General features: G+C 41.4%; 1 protein-coding gene across 16 annotated transcripts in view; it reads right to left on the reverse strand.

Annotated features, from left to right (window-relative positions):
* Positions 1–17,637, reverse strand: part of LOC139628590 (band 4.1-like protein 3) — a 51,027-nt gene that overhangs the window by 14,888 nt on the left and 18,502 nt on the right. For 15 of the 16 annotated variants that reach the window (XM_071490384.1, XM_071490379.1, XM_071490389.1 and 12 more), the window contains exons 3-12: positions 14,051–14,194; positions 7,657–7,761; positions 7,364–7,406; positions 7,166–7,241; positions 6,789–7,007; positions 5,888–5,975; positions 4,021–4,173; positions 3,177–3,274; positions 2,509–2,684; positions 1,742–1,947 (exon numbers count right to left, since the gene is read on the reverse strand). In XM_071490384.1, the coding sequence (XP_071346485.1) occupies positions 1,742–1,947; positions 2,509–2,684; positions 3,177–3,274; positions 4,021–4,173; positions 5,888–5,975; positions 6,789–7,007; positions 7,166–7,241; positions 7,364–7,406; positions 7,657–7,761; positions 14,051–14,104 (1,218 nt within the window). In that variant the 5' untranslated portion in view covers positions 14,105–14,194. Of the gene's footprint in view, positions 1–672; positions 1,258–1,741; positions 1,948–2,508; positions 2,685–3,176; positions 3,275–4,020; positions 4,174–5,887; positions 5,976–6,788; positions 7,008–7,165; positions 7,242–7,363; positions 7,407–7,656; positions 7,762–14,050; positions 14,195–17,637 lie in introns of all 16 variants that reach the window. The other variant, XM_071490394.1, reaches the window with a different exon arrangement.

Raw genomic sequence — 17,637 nt, forward strand, 5'->3', positions numbered from 1 at the left:
GAGTGCTTGAGATTAGTATGGAAGTGTTTCCATGCAGCTGGCGGTGATCTTGTAACAGTCACTTTCTAAACTATAAAGACATGAATGTGGATGATAACACGGAGATGGGTTAGGCACAAAGCTATGTTTTTAAATATGAGGTTTGGTGAGGGATTAGTAGCTAAATGAAGACAGGTGACTTCTTCAAATCCTCATTATCGCTCATAAACAGGTTCAGTCAAATATTTAAATATTTGCACAATGAATCATTTTACCCTGCAGTGATATTTCATGGTGACGTTTGTCATGTTTGTTAGTGACTCACAGATGTGGTAAAATGTTTCAAAGAGATGTTTGATTTCAAGTCCCCCATGGTGCTCGCTATTTGTGTCTAACCCTCTCATAAAGTACATACAAGCCAATCAAATATGAAATGGTGAAACTTGCAGGTTCATCTCTGTATACTGTTGATGTTGATGGAGATGTAGTCTACAGGATGAGAGTGTGACTGGGCAGAGATGAGGTTCTGAAAGTAGGAGAACTGACAGACACTGGGACAGACACAGTCTCCAGGTCGGCTCTGAACTGGTGAAACAGCAGAGCGAGATACAGGACAGGATAAGGGGTTAACCGTTATAATGAACTGTCATTTCTAAGCCAGAGGCGGGTACTGGAACATAAAGGCACACACACCTCCTCTTCCTCTGAACTGTCATGGTCATGGTAGCCCTGGGCTATGGAGGCGGTCAGGGAGGCTGCCTTGGGCTCCAGGTAGCAGAGGCACAGCGCCAAGGGGAAGGAAAGGGTGAGGGCGTAGGGGACGGAAAAGGAAGTGGAGAGCAGGAAGAAGAAGATGAAGAGGAAGCAGGGGATGAGTGAAGGTGACTTAATGGGGAGAAAGTTCTGCGCGCACATAGGGAGGAAGCGCATCTCTGACAGGTCGGGGAAGGTGATATAGCCGTCCTCATCCAGGATGGAGGACAGGTCGGGCAGGTGCAGGGAGAAGGAGAAGAGTGTGCCGCCGCGGCTCTTGCCCTGCTCCAGCCTCTGCTTGCGGGCTGAGAGCAGCAGCGCCTGCTCCTCCAGCAGGGCGGCTTTGCGGTCGGCGTGGGCTTGCCGGCGGCGGCACCCAGCGCTGCTCTTGGCTGGACTGACTGATGAGGCCCGTTTGCGTGCGTTCTCCCTGCGCCTCCGCCGCACTTTAGTGGATGAAACAGGAGATGAGGGGAGTGAGAGCTCGGAGCGGAGGGGGTCGGTTGTGTATACACGAGGGGAGTTCTGATGGAGGGTAATGTCAACGAAAGGATGACGTGTGTGTAAAGTGAGAGGAGCGAAGGGGAAGGGAGGGGGTGGGGGCAAATACGCATGAGCACACACGAGTATAGTGTGGGGTCAAAGGAAGGACAAGAAAAGAAAAGCTAATTAGTAAAGCGCACACAAGATGAAAGCACTTAGGCCTAGTCTACTGCAGAGGGTTAAGCTGAAAGCAACTGGGAAATTCTCATCAGCCATTAAGAAGTTATTAAGAAAGAAAGTTCATTAAGAACGAAAAATAAAACTAAAATCCTAAAAAGGACTTAAAAGACAAAGACGCAGCAGCTTCTAAGAAACACGATCCACTTCTTTGAAAATCCAGTGGCATATTTATATATATTACCTCTTTGAACCAAACACAACACACATCAAAGCCTCTCAAAGGTTCTTTTATCCAAATTAAACGCAGGTGCGACTCCTCTGACGGCGTCTGTGGACAGTGGTTTACCTTTGTGTCTTGTCTGAGCGGTGTCGTGGCGGTGGGCTCCAGTGTCTCTGCAGCGTCCATCTGAGCGTCCTCTTGCTCCGCCTTCTCTTCCTCCGCTTTCTTCTCCGTCGTTACCGTGGTGATGATGTCTCCCTTGGCAATGACTTTGGCTGCCCCGTCAGCAGCACTGTCCTTCATCAGAGTCTCGTGGTTCTCCATTATAGGAGCTGAAACACCAGAGGACAAAGACGGATGTGAGGGATTGGACTCAGTGGCGTTTTATAGACACTAATGCTCTCGGAAGAGTAAAAAAATTAAAGGTTCAACTTGCTCCTGCACATTGTTGTTATAATAACATCCTTTGTGGCTTTGTTGCTGCGCTACGAAAGTGCAACAGACATTTTAGCTTTGCCAGCTTTCGAGTAGCAAACACATTTTTCTTCCTTTTGATAGAAACAATAGGAGCAAAAATTTCATTTGCACTTCTAACAAAGGAAATGTCCTGTCACAGAAAGCAGCAGTGTCATCTTTTAACAGGGGACATTTTTTTCCACTAGTTTAGAAAAGACACATTGTGTGAAACTGACTGGCTTATTTTTGTCCAATTAAAATCTGTCATTTATTCAACAAAAGATTGTGCAGTTGACAAAAACAGGGCATCAAAAAAAAAAAAAAAATTCTCCTCAAAGTGAACTGGATAAATAAATGTAAGACCTGGGTTAATAGCTTTTCAACTTGGGTGGCACTCGTGGCCAGCCATTAATCACAACCAGTAGCAGCTCCCTCACCTCCATCTAAGCTGCGGGACATGTTGTAGCGTTTGCTGGAGGAGCGTTCGAAGAACGGAGCAGGTCTGATGATCTGAGAGCTGGCCCTGCGGGTCTGAGCCTGCGTTCTGCCGCTGTAGCGAAACTTGGAGCCGAGGCTCAGGAACTTCTTTGGAGGGGCCTCGGGGGATACCAGCCTGTCATAATTTACACACGCTCACATTAATCACACCAGAAACAAAACACAGATTTAAGCCTTGCACTGTAAAAAAAGAAAATTAGAAGGCCTACTCATTTGAAAAGTCTCCTGAGAGCCCTCGGGCTGGGCTCGCTACATGAAAAAACCCAGGAGACCATTTTTTTGCTTAAACCAGCACAAAGCGACTTTGCACGTTGTCCAATTGGCAACAACTACTAACAGACTGAACATTGTTTCACTACAATGAAATCATTTGAGGTAATTATCAGTAAACACATGTTTACAAGGCTGGTATGATTGTGATCACCGATAATCAAAGTATCTTGTGTTTGGACAAAATGCTCAGATTCTCAATGATCACTCATTGTTGGGAGGAATGAAATTACTCTACTCTGTTGAACTAACATGCCAGATAGATTTTTTTTTAAATTAAAAAACTATTTGAAAATAAGTTTCCTGTCATAGCCAAAGGTCCTCTGTGACTTCTCACCTGAAGAAGGTGTGGTGTTCAACGCAGACCTTCCACAGCCTTTTGGCAGCGCGATGATTGGGCAGCTTGAAGCCGATCGTGCTTTCAAACTGCTCAAACTGCAACACAGACAAAACACTGTGTTCAGATTCACTATACAGGTAACTTGAACTTGTTTAGTCATTTACTCCACTTACTTTTAATTCCCCTTATGTTAATATATGTTGTATTGTTAATAACTTACATTTTACCAGTTGTTTTAATACACATTTTTCAGAAAAAAACTCCTTTATTTACCTAAATTTAATTACAGCATTACATAAACAGTGATATCCCAATTTCCTATTATTCTTGCCACAGATCATTCATTTATTCATCTCCTGATTCCATGTCCCAATCCAATATTCATATTTTCCTACAAGCAGCAGCACACTAAAAAAATAAAACCCTCCAGTTTATATAAGATGTCTGACAGCTCTTCATTATGAAAATATGTCTGCATAACAGATTTGCCTTTCTGTAATGTCAGTAAAGATATGTCGGGTTAGGACATTTTAGACAGGAGTAGGACACCATCTCTTCATCTCCAGAAAGCTGTGAACTTCAGAAACTTTTAACCAACAGCAGCACTTTACAGTTTGTGGTGCGCCTGTAAAATGTTGCTGAAACAGAAGGAATTTGTCGGCTGCTGCAGTGAGAGCTCAGTGTGTTCAAACAATGTGTTGAGAAATGGATCTGGGCTTTACAGCAGATACCAATCCAACAACGCCTCGACACTGACCCAGGAGATCAGCTTTGCACATCCCTGTGAATAAATATTCATAAATTTATCGTCTCCTGAATTCATCACTAACGCTCTGTTCACCTCGCCGGGCCGGATCTTGATGTAGAAGTTGTTCCTCTTGTAGGAGATCTTGAGGATTTTGGGCCAGGCGAACCTGTTGATCCGCAACCTGTCCCTGTAGATGAGGAGGCCACTCGCACAAACTCCCAACATGATCTCCACGCCCTCAGAGTCCTGGGAACATCACACACACATCAAAGTAACGACAAAGAAAAAACACAAGAAGTAGAAAATTTGTTTAATGAAACTCCTACATGTGTCACTTTGAGGTTGTCAGGGATTTTGTGTTGCTCTACCAAAGTAGAAGCCACTAAGAACTTCCTGTTCTGCAAAACATAAAACTCTTATTCCATCAACTCTAAGGCAAATGGTGTATGGGAGGTTTTCAGGAGCCAGTGCAGAGCGGGGTGAAGTAGACGTTAACAGAGTCAGGTGTGTGGTAATAACAGGGTAAAAGCAGGCAGGTGGAGAATGGAATCAGGCATACTCTAATCTTGTGTACGCAGGCTGTGCTAACGTTGAACAATGACGCAAAAGGGGAATAAAGTGAGTGAGAGTGGCGAAAGCGACAGTGAAGTCTTGGGAAAATGGTGGATGAAGCACAAGACGATGCTCTTCACTGCACAAAGCATGAGGTGACGTTTTGAGAGGGAAGCGCTGGTCCAAAGCAGGAACAGCCAGTCGTAAACAACTTGTATAATTTGTATGAAACCATGCACAACTACGAACCACACACACGCACACACTCGGGTAAGCACGTGTGATGTAGCCTCTTACCTCTCCCTCAGCTGGAGCCAAGCATTCATAGAGACTCCCTACCAACTTTGCATTTAATGAGAGAGGAGAGAAGACAAAAGAGGGATGCTGGTCTGATATGTACATATTTCTTTTTTCTTGTGTATCAAAACTATGACTCACAGAACCAACACTGAGCATTGATGTCTACTCAGTTTGATCAAGGCCGCTTCCTCATCTCTGTCATCTCCTCTATTCTGATCTAAATCTGCAGAGGCAATATCCTCCCCATCACTCACATCTACACCCATTTTGACTTTCAAAGCGCTTTTGATAACTGGATTCATATCACGACTGATGACTGTAATTTTCGTTTACGATGACAGCCGTCCTGCTGTCGTACTCCAGCTCTCTCTTTGCTGCCTGGGCTCTAATGATGTGTTTGATCCCATCTGGCCCGGCGGATTAGAAAGAGCGAAAAAAAAAAAGAAAAATACATCATTCAAGTCGAGCTGGGCTCCAGAACCCTCCCCATCCTGCCCCATCCTCCCTCCACCCTTCAGCCCCAAATCCACGGAGGCAGCGGTGATATAATGTCAGTCAATCAGCGGTGCAGCAGAGGCATGTTAAACGGAGGCGGTACTGTGGCAGCCATGATGTTTCTGAAGCAGCGGTGTTGTGGTGGCAAGCGTCACTACTGACTGCATGATTAGCATGTGTTGGTTTTAGATTTTATTTAGAGAATACAGAACATTAAATTTCACCCCCAACCCTTGAACACTTCTTAATGCATCTTGGAGACACGATTCATTCATGGAAACTACTTACAAGCAACAGTTCAGACATTAATACAATTATTCACATTCTTGCCTTGAGCTGAAGGAGAAGACTGACACCACTCTTGTTTCTGTACGGTAAATATGCAGCTACACTACACAGCAGCTGGTTAGCTTAGCTTAGCATCAAGGCTGGAAACAGAAACTCTAGTTTGACGAAGGAAGTAATAACTGCCTGATTTTTAAAGACAAAAAAGAAACCTGACATCTACAGCTATGATGAGCCGTCTCCAATTCTTTAATTTAATTCCACTTCTGAGAGACAATACATTTATAAACTCTATACGAGGAGTTAAAGGTTTGTAGAGACTTGTTACCTTGGCGTGGTGGAGGTCCACACCATACATGGACAGCTTCTTGGCGTTTTCCAGGAAGTGCATCTCTGCTTCAGCTGGTGTCATCCCCCTGATACAACAGGACACATCGGACACAAAAAGGGTCGATGACAGAGGACAGAGTTGATGCTTTTAGACTAACGTGAATATGCAAGACTTCAGAGATCGAAAACAGAGATAATTTATTGCATAAAAGCCTTTTGATATATGGTTGTTTTTATGGATGCTTTTAACCGAGGAGCCAGAGAATAGCATGAGTGCATCCATTTTTAGCATAGATGGCCTTCAGAGGGACCCTTCTCCAGGCAATGTCATTGGCTCGCTCCACCCACTGGGTGAGACAGGCTCGCATCAAATTACACACAAATCACTGTAATACAGGGAGAATGGTGGGGCTCAGACAGAAGCACAGACAGCTAGATCCATTTATAGAAAACACAAATCCAGTGGATATTAACATCACTCAGGTAGCCGGACTTCCTGACTTTAGGATGAAAACCTGTTTTCCCAATCAGCTTCATATTATGAGCAACAGGGTGCCAAAGTTCAATCTGGTTGTCTTGGTTGTGAAGTCTTACTAAAGCTGAGTTTTGGATGTTACACTCTTAATAAACAATATCAAAAATATAATTTTTACCCTCTACCTTTGATGTTAGCTTGTTTACTCATGATTTTTTAATGCTTAATATAAATATTTTAAACTGAAAACAGATTTTCTGAGGCTTTAAAAGAAGAACTCTACATAGAAATCAGATTAAACTTCACTTTTAAAACTGCAAAACTTGATTGAGAAAAATCATCCAGGTCCGGCTCTGTATAAAAAGTTGAGCTCTACATTTAAAGCTCAGTATAAAAAGAGTTTTAGGAATATGTCGAGACGAACTTGTAGGTCTTGTGGAGTTCCATGACCTTCTCCTCTAGCTCTTTGGTCTGGTTGGGTGCAAAGCGCAGTTCGCTGATGTAGTCGCTGCCCAAATCCTCAGGGTCGTAGTCTCCCAGTTCAGACTGCACCGTGTAGGAGCCCAGCACTGTGTGGGTGGCAAAGGAGCAGGGCAGCCGACCTGAAACCACGTCATCTCTGAGCTGCAGGCACAGGTAGTACCTGTGAGAGGGGACAAAACAGTCAAATTATTCTGTCTGAAACTGTCATTTCATCTACATAATCAACCAGTTTCCCTTTTAAAATGACATTTTTAGGCATCCAATCCTTTAAGAAGGACCGAAGAAACAAATGTTCACCAACATTCACAGCGAGCTCACCTTGTGATATCCTCGGTCAGCTGGGCGGGGTCTGGAGGGTAAAACTTTACGTTGAATGCAAAGTTCCAGGGACCAGCTGAGATGCGGAAAGAACATTTGATTATTAAAAGCAGCATTTTTCAGTTGAATCAGCCTCATTTGACCACTTTACACCAGGACAAAAATATTCTGCTGCCGTCATCAGGATGTAAGACTTACTCCTAATCTGCTTCTTCAGCTCCTTGGAGGGGTCCAGCCAATTCTGCATCAGACAACCACAGATGAAAAGAATTAATCATCAACCATTCGCAACAACCACAGTTGGACAACAGTAAAAGTTGGACATCTTAACTGTCCGAGGACAGAAAATCCAAGGGATGAATCATTGTCACTGTGAAGACACTTGGCTTGTTTAGCAAAATCATCTTGTAAAGAAACTCTTACACAAGGAGTGTTTCAGAGTTTAATATTACAATTGAGATGATTATTAGCACAGTACATTTTTTGATTACCTTCTGGTTCTCTACATCTCTGTACGTGATTCCAAAGTAGTCTTTCTCCAGAAGATTGAGGTGATCACACACTTTATCAAAGAGCACTTGTCCCTTGGCTCGTTTCTGTGAGAGGAAGGAAAAAAAAAAAAAAAAACCAAACCATAAATGTTATTCGTTAAGTTTGAAAGTGAAATTTAAAAAGGATTATAATACCAAAAACTGAAGCAGGATGTTATTTTGCATGAGAAAAGTGTTTATTATATCTACTGCTTTTTTGTTTTTCTTAATTTTATTTCAGGAATCAAGGATTGTTAAAATCCTAAAACCTTCAAAAATGGATTGTGTGAATTTGCAGAAAATTTTTTGTAAAGTTGTAAAATTTCTTTATCCTAACTATAGTCAACAATTAAAAAAATATTTACATTAAAAAAAAAAAAGAAAAAAAAGAAACAAGAAATTTAAACTTTAGAAATCTATGGCTGTTGAATTTGCTGATGCAATACATTCCCATTCATCTTCAGATAATGAAATGTAAATGAACTGAAAACTCATTTTTGCTGAGCAGCAATGTGACATTTTTCAATTACAATAACAGCACGATGACACAGCACATCGCACCGCTGCATGACAGAGCCTCTTATGCACGGGCTAACCCTTGAGACACTGGAGCTGCATTCGACCATCTAGGCCACTATGAATCAATTCCCTCTGAAGCTTTTTAGATGCACCTTCAAAATCCTGAGCTCAAGGTGAACATCAGCTACGTGAAGGCTCAACACCGATCGATTGCACATCTATAACTGAGTGTCCGATGTCATCATCTGGAGCTCTGTCATCCACCCCCTCCCCCCAGACTCATTTGGCCAGCTCACATGGGATATTTTAAGACCTGAGTTACCACAACACAGACGCCTCCCGCCTCAACAGAGCCTAAGCCAGCTCTGGATACGCTGAACGCCACAGCCAGGAGTCATAACATGTCCATGCATCTGTCAGATTCACATGCAGGCAGAGTATCGCCCCCACATACTCCGTGACATGAAGGCCCACATGGATATGAACACACACACACACACATCTGGCAGGTGTGTTACACAAGTAGCAGCAATACAGTCTTTGTTCGAGCATCCACACACATAAAGGAAGCGCGCACACACATCCTGTTTATGAGAAAACTGGAGTGTACGTGTGCGATTTCAACAGAGCCATAAAGCTGCTGGTAGCAGGGAGTTAATCCTATCAGAACATCTCAGGGGGAATTAGCAGAGTCATGTCAGACTACTGCAGCCTTGCTGTGACAAGTGTCTTCTCGATGCAACACTTTAACTATGGCTTTACTGACAGAGCCTCCACACACATACAGGACAGATTGTGATCAGCGAGCCTCTGTTCAGCGCTTAGTCACATAGTTGTCTAACACATATGGCTGCGGTAGCCAGAGCAAATATGTTCAGAGTGCAACAGATGTATCTGACTGATCCGGCATGTACTCTGCTCTCCCTGGTGTTGTTAAGGAGAAACTGAAAGGAAAACTGAGATTCCTAATGATTTTATACAGGAAATGGAACTTACATCATCAGACCACGTTTTAAAAGTTGGTCTGCAACTAACGACTAGTTTCACTGTTGAATAACCTGCAGACGACCTTCTCTATCAATCATTTGCTCTATAATATTTCAGAAATGATTTTTTCACATTTCATTTTTTAGTTCAGATCATGTTTTGTTCAACCAAAAATCCAAAGAAATTCAGTTTACAATCAAATAAAACAGGGGGAAAACAGCACCAAAAAAATTGGAGAAACTGCAAACACAGAATCTTTTTTGCTTAAAAAAAAAAAAATACTTAAATGATGAACAGATTATCACAATAGTTGCAGATTAATCAACTAATTCTCAAAAAGACAGATTTAAACATGCACTGTCATGTGGTTTAGAAGTCGGATTTTCAAAAATGTGGCTGTGATTCATAACAACAACAAAGTGAGATGAGGGACTTTTCCCCTCCACTGAGACGTAACACCCTCTGAAGTGAGGTGGAGGAGGTTCAACGGCTCTGTGCCTCAGAAAATGATAGGAAACGATTAGCACAGACATTTTTCCCCAGAGGAGAAAACTGAGTTGAGCCGGAAAACTACAAGGTCAGGAGGATAAAAATGTTAAATCTTGACATTCTGGACTAGTTTCAAATGGGATTTGGGGGGAGGATGAGGACTCCCTGGCAATTATCCGAGAATCCTCTGACCTAAATTGTATCACTGTGTCAAACACAGTGAGCCGGCCTAGCGTAGCTCATGTGTGCTGCTTTTCACCCTCGCTGTTAGGACACTTTCATACTGATTATTTTTTTTGTTTTTTTGTTTCAGGCAGGCAGAATTTGTGCCTTACCGGTTGCTATGACAACTCCTCTGGGAAGCAGGCAACCAAGCAGCCGTTGTTTGATGTCGCTTGCTTTTTAATGTGATTGATGTTTTTTAATGAAACCCTTTGATTCAGTATTAGTAACTATTGTAGAAAATATACCTGAAGACATTGTTACTGTGATTTGGGGTATTGTCCAACTATCAGCACCATCCAGGTATGACGTGTGCCTCACAGCATCAATTGGCTTGATTTTCCATTTTCGCTCCTTAAAAAGATGCCTGGTTGTGTCACAAATATGTGAGGAAGCAGATGAGACGGTTGTGTAACTAACAATATGAAAAGCCTGCTGAAGTGTCCTTAGAACGGCTGCATCTGAATGTAATTTTGAATTTCGGGCTATTGTTGGTCAGATGAAGGATTTAAAGACAACACCTTGGATTTGTGGTGGGCATTTTTTCACAATGTGCTCATGTTATAGACCAGATGATTCGTGGCAGCCCTAAATAATAATTTGTGCTTGATAATTTTAGGTAGATCTTTATTGAGCCTTGTGGACGTTTTAGTGTTGCAGACAGATAATCATCCCAGTTCCTCTGCCAGTACCTTAGGCTCACACTTTAATCCGAGGTTAGCTCTCTAAGTATTCCTCATCTAATGGGTGTAGGTGTCGGGACAGAGTGAAGTGGGGTGACGCCCAGGTCGCCTTGGCGGGGGGCGGGGGGTGGGGGGTTGGGGCAAGACTGGAGATTACAGTATAGTGAACAGATGGCACTTGGTGATTCAATACCTCAACTATTAGACACAAATACACACTGTGTAGTGGTGATGTTAACATTTCTTCAGTGTGTTTTTGTAAGAGTCACATTAACACAGATTAGTCAGATCGATTATATAAAGGATGAATCCCTGGAGAGGTGTAATCTTGCTTCTAAGGGAAACCTAATAGATTAAATGATAATTAAAAACTCAACTGTAGTGTATATAATGTAACATAATCTAGTCTACACTGCATATCCTGGGGATAATTAATCAACTTTCTTTCTGAGAAATATGTTCTCCCAGAAACTGAAATAATTAGATGCACTCAGAAGGCCAAGTATTGATTTTCTGCTCATACCATGTTCAAGTAAATTCACTTAGATAATTGAAGGAACTAACCCCAAAATGAAAAATAAGCTTTACTGTAACTATAATAACATAGACCAGAGAGACCACTGTTAACAATAAATGGCAGATAAAATAATATTTATTTGTTATTTAGTGTTATCCATCACACCAAGGGATAGTACTTTTGTTTGTTTGTTTTTTTTAAACAAAAAACAAAAAAAATTAAAAAAGTTGACCTTGTGGATTGCAGAGGACATTCACATTTACCAGACAGGGAGGGTCTAACTAAAGACACTATAATACTGCATCATGGGAAATGTAGGACCAAGTGTCTTTGGAACTTGACCGACATTAGGGACTGAAACTCATGGACGTCTTGGCTTTTGCTGCATTTATTTTGACAGGTCTTTAAAAAAAAAAAAAAAAATCTTTCTCTTTATGGAAATACAAAAATAAATTGGCGGAGTGCCCCTTTAAATTACCTTTCTAGGTTTGATTCCCATATTGTGAAGTGTTTTTTTTGGTTCAGACAAAGCTTTTATTTTATACTCAGATAAAGGACGATGCCTTTAAATTAAGGGAATATTCTCATTATCTTGTTTGAACCTCAATCTTTTGCTGTGTTACTACTTTCAGAGCATAAACCTCCAAAACCAACAGCACTGCAGAGACACACTGAGTCTATCTCAAGGGTAAGAAGTCCAGACTGACCCCCCCCCCCATTTCCAGATCACTGTCCTTAAGAATCTTTGCTCGGCCACAGTGGGACATCAAGTACCGTAATCATGCCAACGCACAGAGTCGATGACACTGATTCCCTCCAACAAATGCTCCCATTTCACGGTCAGAACCCTTCACCTCACCACCAACACCACCACCCAAACAGCCGGCTAATCCCTCTATCCAAACCCCTGGTGTGGAGGAATCTGCTCAAAGGAGATTTGCGGAGAAGGGTCTGTTTCTCTCTTTCAGCCCGCACACATTTTGGGAAAAGTACAAAGTTGAAAATCTCATAACTTTGAGAGAAGGCTCAACTTTGTTTTATTAGAAAGGAAATATGCAAGGGTGAAATGTCAGATAAGTTCACTGGTCCGATTTATTCCTGAATTCATTATGTTCCAAGAAAGAAAGATTGTTTGAAGGCAGAAAGCAGCTATTATTCTGAGGAGCTCCAACACTTATAATTACAAGAAAAAGACATTTTCCTTGACTGATCGTGGGCTCTACTTTGATTATTTGTGAATACTGGAAACATAAGAGCTGTGGATAATCAGAATGATTGTTCTAGTCAAGGCCACACGGAGCTGCTTTGGGAAAGAAATAACCTTACGCATCAATTTGCCACAATACAAATGTAAATGTGCAGTGAAATCAATCAAAACCAAACAAGACTTATGTTACTGGCTGTCAGAGCTTTGTTCTATAGCAATGCAACTAAGTCTTGGTCAATTAAATTTACTTTCACCTCATTGTCCAGCCCTGAAAATAATGAATCCATTTAACACCTCACCCTGTTCTCTCATTCTAACCAATTATGGTTAACACCCAACTCCTTCTCTAGCTCCTCTCCTCACTAAACACCCCACCTCCACATTGCATTTTCTCACATTATGATAAAAGCCACACTGCAGCAACGGTGGGGTTGGGAGCTTCATAAGCTTTACAACACAAGACACATGTTCTTCACTGATGCTCGGCCTCCTCCTCCTTCCCTCTCAGGGTTTATTTCTGTGTAGCGCGTGAGCTTTGAGGTAAGAGCTAAACATTGAAGAGGCGTTATATGAATGATTTCTTTCTCTCAGGACTACATAAAGAAGAAGCTGTGGTGGAAAAACAACCCCCCCCCCCAAAAGCAATTTCACACAACGCAAATGTAAATGCACGGTGAAATCCATGAAATCCCTACTTCTAAGAAGGGTTTCCAGAATAGCACATTTTCATTCCATTTTATTACAGCAGGCTGTGTTTCACAAGCCTAATATACAGAGAAATCCAGGCACAACTCTCAAGGTTTTCAGCTCCTTATAATGAAGTCTCTGTAGGACACATTTTTGTATTTAAATGAGACAGAAATTGAAGTTTCAGTCCTCTGTGCACCATAATTTTAATGTTTTGGAGCCCAGCTTTAAATAGAGCCACATGTTGAATTATTTGTTTTTTGAAATGAAGATAACTTTTCCATGAACCCTGCTACTCCCTTTTTGCAAACAAAAAGTGCTTATGGTTTTACTTTGCATGCACAAAGCCTTGTTAATTAAAACAGCAAATATCAAACAGGCCTCCAGACTTCAGATTAAAAAAGTGAAAACTGAAACAAGGACTTGTTTTTACTTGAGCCTGAACACCTAACCAGGGACAGGGACTACAAATGACGTCCTATGTAAATTACATCTGTTGCGTTCCTTTTTTCCATGTAACAATGTCAATGTGTTCTGTCTCTGTTAAATACAAACAAATAAAATCTGTAAATAAAAAAAGATCCCAATGGTGCCATAAAGAAAATAACAAATCCTGAAAACGCCTTCACTTACAAATCAGTGGATTAAGTTAGAAATACTTGTTCTAAATAAAACTGGTAAATAAAAAAAAAAAAAAAAAAGACACATTTCAGCCTTGCTTCAATTCTCGCCATTATGAGCTAATATACTGCAAATATCATTAGTGCTGCTGCATTGCTGCAAGGCGATTCAAAAGGCCAAGTGATAAGCAGTGGCAGTTTAATTTCAACTATCACTTCAGACTGAAACAGCACTAATTAACCTTTAACAATGAAGAAAAACAATCTCAATACTCTGTTTTCCTCTTTTCCTTTTTCCTTTGCCTTTAGCTCTTAACTGTTTCCATGTGCATTTCATCTTCTTCAGATTAACGTGCTGTAAAACAACAACGAGACAAAGCTGGTGGAACCTTATGTTATGTTAAAATGCTACATGAAACCTCACCTCCACATTGAGCGTGTAGTCGGAGCCGTCCAACAGGGTGACTTTACACTGCATGATCTTCACCTTCTTCACTCCTCTCAAAGGAGACCTGGACAGACGACTGGTGGATGACCTGTGGGAGACCTGGTCCTCTTCCTGCTGCTCCTGAGAGGAAGAGAGCAAGTGTCACTCAACACCAATAATTAATTTCTGTGTATGATAACAACTGATCTGTGAGAAGTCTCTGCATTTACTTTCCTGTATGAAGGGATTTAATACTTTTACTGTGAATGTGTTCACAGACCAGAAATGAAAAATACCCTCTGCACATCATTTCCTTACCTAACTGCCCCAGACTGCCCTACATGTCAGTTACTTAATGTAGTCATCTTTGACAAAACCACCGGCTCCGTCACATGTCTGAAACCTAAAAATAAAGACCTGGACCCTGAGTGAATGTAACCAAGTCCCACTGAGAAGACCTAGAGGTGTACCGCCATTTTGTCTTAAACAGAGAAAATCCAATTTTCCACTTGGCTGAAAACAAAGCCTTCCTGACTGACTTTATGCAAAAAAAAAAGAAAAAAAAAGAAGCCTCTGGCTCTGAGACATTTTTCCTTCTTACTCACTCACAAAGTGGATTTAATGCCTCTTTTCATTCCTATATTGAAATTTTCTTATCTTATTCTTCAGGTTATATCCATCGCATTGTCCCTACAGCATCTACTGTAGCTCATGTGGACCAGTTCTCCCTGTGGACCCAATGAGATGTAACCATACAAGAAATTTATGAGAGCATGAGATTTACAGTGACAACTTAATGTAGATTTAATTTACTTTGAATTTCCAAGAAATACCAAAGGATGTATTTCAAACATTTACGGATGATTTATGAACGATGAAGACAAGCAGCACAGATGTATGAAACCACAGTGGAGAAAGTGTAAACAGAGGCCACTTCATCCATGGGAGCGCACAGCAAAGAGTGACAGCGTTGTGTCACAGTGTTGTGATTCCTCTGTCATGTTTCTGCCAATTCCCACAGTTCTGACAATGACAGGGCATCATCCATCACCCTCAGTGTGACATGACGACAACTGTGCAGTCATGATAAATGGATCAAAGGGATAGGAAGTAAACTACACATTGAAAAGAATTACACAAACATTGCTCCCAGGCCTAGAGCAGTGTCACGAGGCTGGTTAAAAAATGTTCCCTGCAGTCTATGGATGTCTGTGAGTTGTTCGGTCAAGACTGAAATATCTCAACAACTATTGGATGGACTGCAATGAAATTTAAAGATACTTATTGTCCCCAGAGGATGACCTGTAATGACTTTGATCTCTGATCACCTAACACCATCATCAGGTGTTGTTTGTTTGTTCAATACTAATGACATTCCCATCAGCCTCAGCTGTACTTTGTGTTTAGAGCTAATTAGCAAATGTTAGCATGCTAACATGCTAAACATAATACCTACCTGGCATCCACGTCATTGTGAGCGTGTCTGCATGCCGACATTAGCATTTAGCTCAAAGCATCGCTGTGTGCAGCACAACGCAGCGTCACAGAGCTGCTAGCACAGTCCAGTTTACATAACAAAAGTATCAAGGATAAATGTGGGCTGTTTGGCTGCTGTTTACAGTCATGTTTAAGAGTGAGCATTACTGATAAATGGTATGAGTAATTTCATATTTCCCCTGTTGACATATCTTGATATATATATTACATTTTCTGGAAATTAAATTGAAAAGAGATAAAATGAGTTTAAATCTGACACTGTCATAAGGCAGTGGTGGTCTGATACAAGCAGTAAATGCATCATCATCATCATCATCATCATCAGGCCCAGGCCCGGTTACCCAAGTGTAACTTTAACGTTACATGTTGTTATGATTTGTTGCTACATTGCCCCATCCGAGACATAACGACTCTATCCCATCACCTCGCCCTGCCTCTGCCGCTCTCTCATTACAGCCCGTTATGATTCACGTCTAAACCTCATGCTCTATTTCTCCTCTTCATCAAACAGCCCATTTCAACACTTCATTTTTCCACATCATGATATACGCCTCACTTCTAGGTCGGCAGGGTCGAGAGCCTGCGCGTGCTCAAACTGCAGTGACATGCTCGAACACGAGGCAGATCAGAAGAAACATCTTAAAACCAACTCTGCTTTGCTCAACACTTCCACATCAGGCTGTCGTGACTTCTGACCTTTTGACCTCTTGATATTGGCTTCTTGTAAATGGTGGACATTTACAAGTTTGAAGTTAATCCAGTGTCGCAGTCCCATAAACCCATCAGCTACATGCCTGCGATGTCACGTAAAAGCAAAAATAATAAGACAGGACAGCTCAGAGCTAATCCCTGCTCTAATGCAGTCTGAGAATTTACACACACTGAACATCGGTCAAAGCTCTTACAACTTTTTCTCATTTGGATTTCGAAAAATATTTTCTGCTCTCCAAGTTACAACCATCGACACAGCAACTTTGTCCTGATGAAAAAGAAACATAAATGGGTTTCAAACCTTGTGCAACACATCCTACAACTAAGCTTTTATTTCAAGCTTGTGCACAAAAGGTTCTTTAAAGCAACACACCAGGAAGATACTTCAGTTCTAAAGTGCTGTGGGTAATTCAGACTTCAATTGTAAGTGATTTGTTTGGGATGAAGAGCTCCATCAGAAACAGATTTGTGATATTCGTGGCTGCCCATACTGAAGACTGGATCTGTATGCGTGTACAGCAGGCCAAAATGTTTTCCTTTCAAGTAGTAAATCAGGGAACAGGCAAGAATCTGTCTGAGACTGCAGCAGCATTGGAAATTCAATCTACAAAATCGACTAGATATAGAGCCCAGGAGGTTGTTTGAGCCAAAATCTGCAGATAAGCACTTAAGTGTTCAGATAACATCAGAGGCTACCTGGGCTGTCTGCCTCTATATAACATGGACAAGCCACAGGCTACACTTTTATTCATGACAGAGAGGAAAACACAGGCTTGAAAAACACCAAACCGGGTTTTCCACTGTTCTACACCAGATATAAAAATACCCATTAAATCCAAAAGCCTGCTGGATCATGTTTCTTTGTTCATTAAATTTAAACAGAAAATAATCATCAAATCATTGCAGATGGGAATTTTAACATCAACTATCTTACAAGAAAAACAAGACATTTACCTTGTTTTCCAAACATACTGAGTCAATTTGGAAATGACAGTTTTCTAAAGAAATGTTTGTTTTGTTCTTTTCCATCATAGCTCAGCAGAGTTAACCATAGCAATTAAACTCCACTGACATTTGCTTATTTCTGTTAATTTCATAATATAACCACTAAAAGCTGTGAGGTTTTCCTTCCTGTCAACCTCAGTAGCTCGGTTTACTCTTCGTTCCCACAGCTGTGTGAAGTCGCGCTAATCACTACAATCAGCTGACGTCACGACGGCAATGAAAACATCCACACTTTGTTGACGGCTTTCTCAATCTGTGTTTTTCCAAAATAAAAGCACAGAGCAGGGATAAGGACTAGTCTGTTTGTCGACAGATGCAATAGTTGCGGGGTCGTGACCTCCACTGAAGACACTGAGGCCATGTTGTCAGTA

This window comes from Trachinotus anak, unplaced genomic scaffold (assembly GCF_046630095.1).
Source record: "Trachinotus anak isolate AG129_WGS33_773 ecotype Australia unplaced genomic scaffold, CSIRO_AGI_Tana_v1 ptg000012l, whole genome shotgun sequence".
Lineage (NCBI taxonomy): Eukaryota > Metazoa > Chordata > Actinopteri > Carangiformes > Carangidae > Trachinotus > Trachinotus anak.